The sequence below is a fragment of the Stomoxys calcitrans genome, chromosome 2 (genome assembly GCF_963082655.1).
Source record: "Stomoxys calcitrans chromosome 2, idStoCalc2.1, whole genome shotgun sequence".
NCBI classification, from domain to species: domain Eukaryota; kingdom Metazoa; phylum Arthropoda; class Insecta; order Diptera; family Muscidae; genus Stomoxys; species Stomoxys calcitrans.
In genome coordinates this window covers 134,934,054-134,944,447 of record NC_081553.1, presented here as the reverse complement: position 1 = coordinate 134,944,447, position 10,394 = coordinate 134,934,054, and the positions used below count along the sequence as shown (strand labels likewise).

The window sequence follows — 10,394 nt, the reverse complement described above, 5'->3', positions numbered from 1 at the left end:
GACAAGAAAAGACATTGGCAAAAGTTGGGAGTTTAGACCGCGTGTCATGCATTGGGTATATACTGCAGTTGTCAGACCCATAATGCTATATGGTGTTGTGGTCTGGTGGACGGCGTTTCAAAAGTCCACCTACTGTTCAATACTCAACTGGATCCAAAGGATGGCTTGTTTGTGCATCACAGTCGCACTGAGGACGACACCAAATGATGTTCTGAATTTAATGCTACATTTAATGCCTCTAGACATTGTGGTTAGACAAATTGGTGCGACCACTGCCGTGAGGCTTAGGGAGCTTTCTCTTTGGTCATTTTGCGGCTACGGATACTGTGTTATCCTTAATACAATATCCGATGTTCCAGGCAGTATAGATTACACTCTACCTGAGCCGCTTTTGAACAAAAAGTACTGTACCACTATTCCTGGTAGAACCTATTGGTACTATAATATCTCTGGTAACAGAAGTTACATGGACTTCTATACGGATGGTTCCAAACTAGACGACCAAGTGGTCTTTGGGGTGTACTCTAAAGATTAAGAACTGATCATATCGAAAAGGTTACCCGAACACTGCTGTGTGCATCAAGCGGAGATTCTTGCAATTAATGAAGTAATATGTAAACTAAATTTTCAGGACCAGGCCCGAAACACTACGAATGATAGATGGTAACATAGAGGAGGCTGCGAGCATTCCAAAACTATATGGCCTAATCTTGACTTGGAGAGGTTTACCGCTTTGGTGTCACTGGCAAGAACGGACATCTCAGTCATTGTGTCCGTCATGACAGGTCACTGTCTAATCGGAAAACATGCTGACTGTGAGAACATCGAAGAAGAAGAGACTATGGAACACATTCGGTGTGTTTGTCCTGCAAAGGCAGTCAAAACGTGTTCCAGTTTAGGTTCTCGTTTCTCATATCTTTGAGAACCTGTTTGATTTAGCGGATGTGAACATTCGCTAGTTGTTGGGCTTTTTGAAGCGATCTGGATGATTCAGCGGTAGGAACTAGAGGGCATCTTCCTTCTTCTGTTCGTGTGGTATGACAATGGACGAAAACGTCTAAGTGAGTCTGACGGCAAAATGCCACTTAAACCTAACCTACCCCACGAAATGTGGTGAGAGCTCGCATTGCACCCTATTAGTACCTCGTTTCCTGTCTGTTTTGCTTTCCTCACCAGCCGTTGCAGCTCCGAGGTAGCTGGCGGTGTCGGAGAGTCGAAAGACAGGTAAAGTGCTCCATTCTCTCCCTGTCTCACTACTGTTGCATCCGACCTTGACAACTCTGGGGAAAATATATAATACAAATTTTTATGACAAATAACGCAGATCCTCGGCCGAGTACTAGTGTTAGCATAGAATAATTGGTTGTTGGTAGGGTTCAGTCAGCGTTACTACAGAAAGAGGCAGACAACGTGCCTAGGGCACGCATATACTCCGAAAGCCTTGCAGGAGGCAAGGGTAGGGTTTATACCCAATACCGGCAAGGCAAGTTATGCGACACCAAATGCCTACAGAAATATAAGCCTTACTATGAAACTATTGTGGACACCATGATAATCAGTAGGACATCCAGCCAACTGCTCAAATACAAACAGCATGCCTATGTCAAGGGAAGGTCAGTGGAGACTGCCCTGCACGATGCTGTGCATAAAATAGAAGAATCCCTAGATGCCAAAACGTACACCCTGCGGTATGCATTGACATCGAAGGAGCTTTAACAATGTGCGACCGACACACTGATCCAATCCTTAGACCAGTACCAGGTGGACCCGGTCCTTAAGACTGGATAAACCATATGCTAAGGAACAGGTGGATAAATTGTGAGTCCTATGGCATAAATATAAAGGAGAAAGTGGCACAAGGCACGCCACAGGGGACATTTTATTGGCACTCCTATGGGTGACCACCATAAATGACCTATTACGGATGCTGACTGAGGAGGGATTAGAACCCGTTTGCTATCCGAGGATAGTCCACTGGCTCTGCAGGAGCGTGATAAGACCAATACTTACTTACGTAAGGACAATACAGCAGGTTCAGAGGACATGTTGTCTTGGCAAAGGCGGAGCGATGAGGACCATTGATATACAGATTAAGTGTGAGGCAGCCACTGCGGCTATGAGACTTAAGGCGATGAGAGTATGGATTGAGGATGGGAGCGGCTCATACCATCGAGGTGAGGCGACGATAGAAAACCTGGAAGGAATGAAAGAGGTTTCCGATTGTATGCCTGAGATGAATCTTGAGGTCCAGTGCGAGGCACTGCTGCCATCGGCACAGTCTTGGATTGACGGAATCCTAGTATTGCCATCTGGAAGATCATGTTACACGAATGGATCAAAGCTAGAGGACAGAGTGGGCCATGGGGCCTACATTGTGAAACCTGGGACTAAGATCTGTTTGAGACTGCCTGACCATAATACGATCCTGCATGCGGAGATCCGGGCGATCACGGAATGCCTGAAGTGTTGTGGAGCTAATGCGAAGGCGTCGAAAGTGAATAACTTTACAGAGAATAATATTGGGCAATAAGGGCAATAACAAGCAGGACTGTAAGCTCACGAACAGTATTGCAGTGTAAGAAGGAAATTAACGCTTTCTTTGGGAATGGCGAAACTCTCATTGTTTAGGTGCCGGGCCATAACGGAGTAAGGGGGAATGACAGGCCAGAGGACTGCCGTCAATAAACTTGGTTAACCTGAAGCCTTGCGGGTCGACGCAGTCCGAGTTAAGGGCGTGGGCGACGAATGCGCATGCAATACTGTCAAAAGCCGAAACGGTCAGTAGGACGGGGAAAATCCTATGACGAGGCTATTACTGAAAGGAAGTAAGAAGCAGGTCAGTAAAGCTAATGGTATCATGACGGGACACATAGGACTACGAGCTCACTTATGTAAAATCGGTGCTGCAAGTGATAGCATGTGTAGGGCATGCAGGGAAGATGATGAGACGTTGGAGCATTTCCTTTGTCATTGCCCGGCTTTCGCGTCTTACAGATACCGCCACTTAGATGGGGACACTATACCAGACATGAACCATCTTAGGGGAGTGGCATGGAAAACAATTAAGGATTTTGTAAGTAGCTCGGAATTCCGAACTTAGATTTTTTTAGAGGTTACTTTATATTTTTAGAGCACACAACAAGCCTATTACTGACTTAGGTGTATGTCCATAGTGGGGTGGATTAATATCTGAACCCTCTTTTTAACCTAAGCTATATCTAAATCTCAACCGATTACTATCAAATTCATAAGTCATGTCGAGAATCATAAGAGAAATCTTCTCGTATAATTTTTTTTAATCTATTGACAAATGATGTTAGTGCAGCATTAATTCAAATCGGACGAACATTTATGTGGGAGCTATATTCAAACCTGAACCAATTTCAAAAGGCTTCGTCTCTATGCTGCAAAAAATGCCTGCATTGAATTTGAAGACAATTGGATGAAATTTGCGACCTGTACTTTATATACAAATTAACATGGATCGACAGACAGATGAACGGACAGGCAGACGGACATAGCTAAACCAAATCAGGAAGTGATTCTGAGTCGATCGGCATGTTATTAATGTCTATATCTCTTCTTTGTACCACAGTGGTGGTGTAATCTTTAAAAATATTAAAAACTTGGAATAGTTTTTTGAATACCTTAGATTTCGAAAACTTTGAAAGTACGTACTCAGAAACGTAGTTGCAAAATCAATCTGGCCCATTTGCAACAGCCAACGGCCTACATCAAAAAGAAGTATCTTTGAAAAATTTCATTCGAATAGCCTCATTCGATCGCCATGAGGCTATTCGAATTCGGCTCTCGGTAGAACGGACAGACAAATATGGCTAGACTGACTTAAAATGTGCATGCGATTGAGAATATATGTAATTTGTAAGGTCACAGATAAATATTTCGTGGCATTCCAAACGATATGGCGAGATTTGCATTCCCCCATTTTATGGTGTTGGTATAAAGGCATAGCAATTGTAAATGCTCGGATCAGATTTGGTAGTCAGAGTCGAGCAATTTTTCTGGAGTCAGAGAGTCTAAACGCAATGAAAGAGTCGGCGTAAAGTTGTTTTACAAGCATTTCATATGGGACTCTTATGCCGAACAGTCGGAGAAGATCGAAAAAAACTAGAAAAAATATGTCATGAGAGAACGGGTAATGACATCTCTTTGAAATTTGAAAATGGTTAGCGAGATCCTATGCAAAATTTCAAGGTCCTAGGTTCTTAGGGCGCCTTTTGGCAGGCGCTAAAGTTGGTCACCTCGGTATTTTGAAAATTTGATGGGGCTGTCAAATCTTCATTTGTGGTCCGATTTTCAAAATTCTGTTTTGTTGGATAGTGCTCAAAAATCCCTAATTCAAAGAAAAAAAAAACGAATAGAGATATCTTTGTGATTCTTTTTGAATTTTGCAGATAAACGTGTCCTTAAAAACAAATGCTGCCCAATTTTTTTTACAAAAATCCCCAAAATACCCCTTTCGAACAGAGATGATTTCAAATTGGCATTTATTTTAGTAAATCTGCTGTGATGGCTACAAATATTGCTAGGTGCAAAAATTGTTTCCACTTAGGGGATTTGGGGTTTGGAATTTTTGAAATCGAGGTTTTTTTTCCAAAATTTTTGATAAAAAATTGCCTATTTTGAAGTATATGTAGCACACTTTTAAGTTGACATATCTTGTTTAAATTTCTCTTAAAATATTAAAATTAAAACTCAAACAAACTTTTTGGTAGGGATTTTTGAGCACTACGTATTCAGCAAAAGAAAAAAATTGAAAATTGGGTTTTCTCATTTTGACTTGCCAAATGAAGATTTGGAAGCCGAACAATTTTTCAAAATACCGAGGTGACCAACTTTAGGGTCCTGCCGTGAGGAGCCCGGGCAACCAAGGGCCTTGAAATTGTCCACGCGATCTCGCTAACATTTTAGCTCTAACCAAATTTCAAAGAGATATCTCTACCCGTTCTCACACGGCATATTTTTTACTAGCTTTTTTCGATTTTCCCCCACTGTGAGCCGCTGGCCTTCAACGCTAGCGTCAGCTATTTTTTATTTGCCATATGAAATGTATGTTAACAATTTGATGCCTACTCTTGACTCTTTGATTGCGTCGAGTCAAAATGCTCGACTCCTCAGCACTGGTCGCTACTGTGTGTCATGAGATTACACATAAACGTAAGTTTATAGACCGACTCGGTTCATACTAAATATAGAATTTTTTTTCGAATTTTTGCAAAATGGGTTAGGAATTGAGCCCTCCAGATGCTTAAAACACATGAACTAATAGGGCCTATTTACCATTGCAAACCTATGTAATATTCCAAAAATATTTTTATTTCTTCATTTTTATTTTGTTAAGTCAATGAAAGATGGTGCGTAGTTATACAAAATGTCTATAGCGGAAAAATTAAACAAATACAGAAGTTTGAGTTGACATTTGAAACAAAAAATGATAAACACAAATAGTATTTTGCAGACAAAAAATTTTTCGCGCGATTGTCTCTATTGAACATGTGTCAATAAAATTCCTCCGTTTATTCGGCTAAGAATCAGTATAAATATCAGACCAAATTTGGTAGTCAGAACAGTCGACACATCTCTGGAAAATCCACTAAACTTGGTAATATGAAACTCTTCGGTGCAACTTTGGCCATCATGTTGGGCTTGTCCCATGGAGCAACCATTACTCTCAGTGAGTTTAAAACAAAATTTATAATAACATAGAAGAATTATGCTAGTTGCTAGGAGACTCGAATTCAAAGCATTACTAGCGAACATGTGTATGCTGACAACGATTTGCTTGTTTGAAAATATTTTTCAGATGGTGCACAAACCCTTCCCGCCTCTGGCACTATTACCATCCAACAGTCCGGTTCCCAGCAAGTGCAGTACCCTCAACAAGTGGTGACATACCCTCAACAAGTGGTACAATACCCTCAACAAGTGGTACAATACCCACAACAAGTTGTTGTTCCTCAAACAGTTGTCCAAAGACCCACTGGTGGTGGTGGTATTATTGGAGGACTTGCACAGGCTGCAGGTGGCATTTTGGGAGGTGCTGCCCACGCTGCTGGTGGCATCGCTGGCGGATTTTTGAACGCTTTTGGAAAATAAAGCTAAGAGTTAAACTGCTACCAAATTTTAGTAAACGTTCTGTGAATGTCGATGAAAATAAATAACAAAATAATACGCATTAACCAATTCTAAATTCTTGACTTAACTCAATCAAAAGGGTTTGGTTTGTTTGAACATAACTAACTTAACTTTCTAAACTTCGTTTTATGAACAGCAACGTCTAACCTAACGTTTCAATAAGAATCAGCGGGATTTTAATTTTTTAACACAACTGATACTATCGGTTAAATCCCTCAGTTCCATAATTAATAAGCAAAACATTAGTTTTGTAATAGAAAGCCTTCCGTTGATTAGAAAGAATAGAAAAAAGGTCACGATAGGTCGAGTACCTGGTATGTAGTGGATGTTCAAATTTCGGTCCGGTCGAATTCATGCGTTTTTAAACCGAAAGGCACGGTAAAGCAATACCGTGATATAATACCAAATAAATGCAAATTTGCCCATGAACATTCCATTAAGGAACAGGGCCACACTTCTCCACTGAATGCAGTACGATTCAGGTTTAATGATAAGGGGCTTCCCTTTTAAAGCCAAGCCCAAACGGCGTGCCGCAGAGCGACACCTCTTTGGAGAGAAGTTTTTACATGACAAATTACCTCAGAAATGTCGCCAGCATTATGACATATATAATGCTTTTCATCATCCATACCATATGGTATTTTTTATACCCACCACTAATTTCGTCATTCTGTTTGTAACTACTCGAAATATTCGTCTGAGACCCCATTAAGCATATATATTCTTGATCGTTGCGACATTTTATGTGGTTCTAGCCATGTCAGTCCGTCCGTCCGTCTGTCCGTCTGTCCGTCCGTCCGTCTGTCCGTCCGTCCATCTGTCTGTCGAAAGCTCGCTAACTTCCGAAGGAGTAAAGCTAGCCGCTTGAAATTTTGCACAAATACTTCTTATTAGTGTAGGTCGGTTGGTATTGTAAATGGGCCATATCGGTCCATGTTTTGATATAGCTGCCATATAAACCGATCTTGGGTCTTGACTTCTTGAGCCTCTAGAGGGCGCAATTCTTATCCGATTGGAATGAAATTTTGCACGACGTATTTTGTTATGATATCCAACAACTGTGCCAAGTATGGTTCAAATCGGTCCATAACCTGATATAGCTGCCATATAAACCGATCTTGGGTCTTGACTTCTTGAGCCTCTAGAGTGCGCAATTCTTATCCGATTGGAATGAAAACCTACCAAACATATATTTAGACCAATCACGAAAATATGGGACTCAAATGAAAGGTATTTAGGATAAGAAAACGTATCTGATATCCAATTGTCGGACCAAGTGCTAGGGGGATCACCCCAAGCCCCCAAAACACCCCTAAATCGGACATATTTGGCAATATGGGACTCAAATGAAAGGTATTTGCGAGTAGAATACGAATCTGATATCCAAATGTGGGACCACGTTTCTGGGGGTCCACCCCTTCCCCACAACACCACCCAACCCCCAAAGCACCCCTAAATCGGACATATTTACCGATCATGGCAATATGGGACTCAAATGAAAGGTATTTGCAAGTAGAATACGAATCTGATATCCAAATGTGGGACCACGTTTCTGGGGGTCCAACCCTTCCTCAAAACTCCCCCCAAACAGGACTTATTTACTGACCATGGGAATATGGGGCTTAAATAAAAGGTATTTGAATGTAGAATTAGAATCTGATTTCCAAATATGGGACCAAGTGTTTGGTCCCCAAAAACATCCCCAAAGGGGACAAATTTACTACCATAGCCATATGGGGCTCAAATGAAAGTTGGCCGACATATATTTTCAAGGCCAACTCACAACCCCCAAATAGGACTTATTTGCTCACCAAGACAATTTGGGTCTTAAAGAGAGTGAAACTAAATATTTATAGTTTTTAGGGCCAATACCGCAAACCGGCCATATTTGCTGACTTTTGCAATAAGTTGTTTAAATCAGATTAGAAAACGAATTTCATATCCAATTTTGTGGCCAATGGCAAAATGGGATTCAAATAAATGATATATATGAGATATATGAGAATAGAGCACATTGCTGATATATTTTCCGGGCTTAGTATTTGGGGGACTACTCCAATCTCCAAAACACCCCTAAATCGGACATATTTACTAACCATGTCAATGTGGAGCTTAAATGAAAGGTGTTGGGGGGTAGAGCAAGAATTGATACCCACTTTCGGGACCAATTTTTGGGGTCTACCCCTTTCCCAAAATACCCCACAAGCAGCAATTTTTTAGTGACCATCGCAAAATGGGGCTCAAATAAAGGTATTTTGGAGTAGAATACGAATATGATATCCAAATTTAGGACCATGAATTTAGGGCATCACCGCTTCCCCAAAACACCCCCCAAATGGTAAAAACTTTTCGACCATGCCATTATGTGGTATTTAAGATTAGAAAACGAATTTGATAACCTATTTTGGGCCATGTGTTTGGGGGACCCCTCATCGTGTAATCTCCCTTAAACCTATGGAAATATGGGGTTTAAATAAATGGTTTTTGAAAGAAGAGCATGATGCAAAATTTTTTTTTAGGGCCAGGTGCCTGGGGGACCACCTCACCCCCGAAAACACCCCTAAATCAGATATCATGAGAGTAGCGGGCTTAAATAAAGTATTTTTAGAATGGAGTACACCTTACATCCAAACTAAAATTCGTATACCAATAAATATCACATGGGATTCGGACAAAGGCACTTATATTGTTAAACAATTAGTCAAGCTTTAATTGTCGAAAATAAATATTCCAAGGAAACTTTTGTTTCATATAAAGTAAAAGAAGGCGCAGCGGAGCGGGCCCGGGTCAGCTAGTCCACTATAAACCAGATATTCACACTGCGTCAAATCCTAGAAAAGACCCGAGAAGGACAGGTCAACCCTTATTGTAAAAGTTCAAATGTATAGTTGATCGGTCCCTAATGTATTTTTGTATACTGTAAATCTTACTAACTCCTCGTTATTTCATCCTTGCGCGGTCGTACCATTTACCTCAATGTCATTGAACTAACGAGTAACTTTGCCGCCTTCGCCGTCCTGATCGTCATCTAATTGTTTAAACATTTTAATTTTTACTACAATAAAAACCTTAATATCAAACTAAAATCCGGATGTTATATTTCTCTTCTCCACTTCTTTTTTCCATGCAACATACTCGGCTTTATATTTTGGTCCATTTCACCGCATCACTGAGAGAAAATTAATAAAAGCTCACGACCTCTTTAATTTTTCTCTGTTGATTCATGAACAGCATTGCCACCACAAAAAAATTCTCCGACCAAAATATTTAAAAAAAAAAACTACAAAAAAAAATACAAGCAATCTTATATACCCTCCACCATGGATCGCATTTGTCGAGTTCTTTTCCCGGCATCTCTTCTTAGGCAAAAAGATATAAGAAAAGAGTTGCTCTGCTATTAAAACGATATCAAGATATGGTCCGGGTCGGACCACAATTAAATTATATGTTGGAGACCTGTGTAAAATTTCAGCCAATTCGTATAAGGATTGCGCCCATTGGGGCTCACGAAGTAAAATAGAGAGAACGATTTATATGGGATCTGTATCGGGCTATAGACCGATTCAGACCATAATAAACACGTTTGTTGATGGTCATGAGAGGATCCGTCGTACAAAATTTCAGGCATATCGGATAATAATTGCGACCTCTAGGGGTCAAGAAGTCAAGATCCCAGATCGGTTTATATGGCAGCTATATCAGGTTATGAACCGATTTGAACCTTATTTGACACAGTTGTTGAAAGCAAAAATAAAATACGTCATGCAAAATTTCAGCCAAATCGGATAGGAATTCCGCCCTCTAAAAGCTCAAGAAGTCAAATAACCAGATCTGTTTATATGACAGCTATATCAGGTTATGGACCGATTTCAACCATACTTGGCACAGTTGTTGGATATCATAACGGATAAGAATTGTGCCCTCTAGAGGCTCAAGAAGTCAAGACCCAAGATCGGTTTATATGGCAGCTATATCAGGTTATGGACCGATTTGAACCATATTTGGCACAGTTGTTGGGTATAATAACAAAACACGTCGTGCAAAATTTCATTTCAATCGGATAAGAATTGCGCACTCTAGAGGCTCAAGAAGTCAAGACCCCAGATCGGTTTATATGGCAGCTATATCAGGTTATGGACCGATTTCAACCATACTTGGCACAGTTGTTGGATATAGTAAGAAAACACGTCGTGCAAAATTTCATTTCAATCGGATAAGAATTGCGCACTCTAGAGGCT

At 40.6% G+C, this 10,394-nt stretch overlaps 1 protein-coding gene across 1 annotated transcript; it reads left to right on the top strand.

Annotated features, from left to right (window-relative positions):
* Positions 1–5,569: 5,569 nt before the first annotated feature.
* On the top strand, positions 5,570–6,197 carry LOC106082280 (uncharacterized). Its single transcript, XM_013244674.2, has 2 exons — positions 5,570–5,695; positions 5,825–6,197. Exons 1-2 carry the CDS (start codon positions 5,629–5,631, stop codon positions 6,115–6,117), a joined length of 360 nt encoding a protein of 119 aa, XP_013100128.1. The 5' UTR covers positions 5,570–5,628; the 3' UTR covers positions 6,118–6,197.
* The last annotated feature ends 4,197 nt before the right edge of the window (positions 6,198–10,394 follow it).

Coding starts and splice junctions, on each gene's coding strand:
- LOC106082280 (XM_013244674.2), top strand. CDS start 5,629: ATGAAACTCTTCGGTGCAACTTTGGCCATCATGTTGGGCTTGTCCCAT. Junction 5,696..5,824: donor TGGAGCAACCATTACTCTCA/GTGAGTTTAAAA, acceptor AATATTTTTCAG/ATGGTGCACAAACCCTTCCC.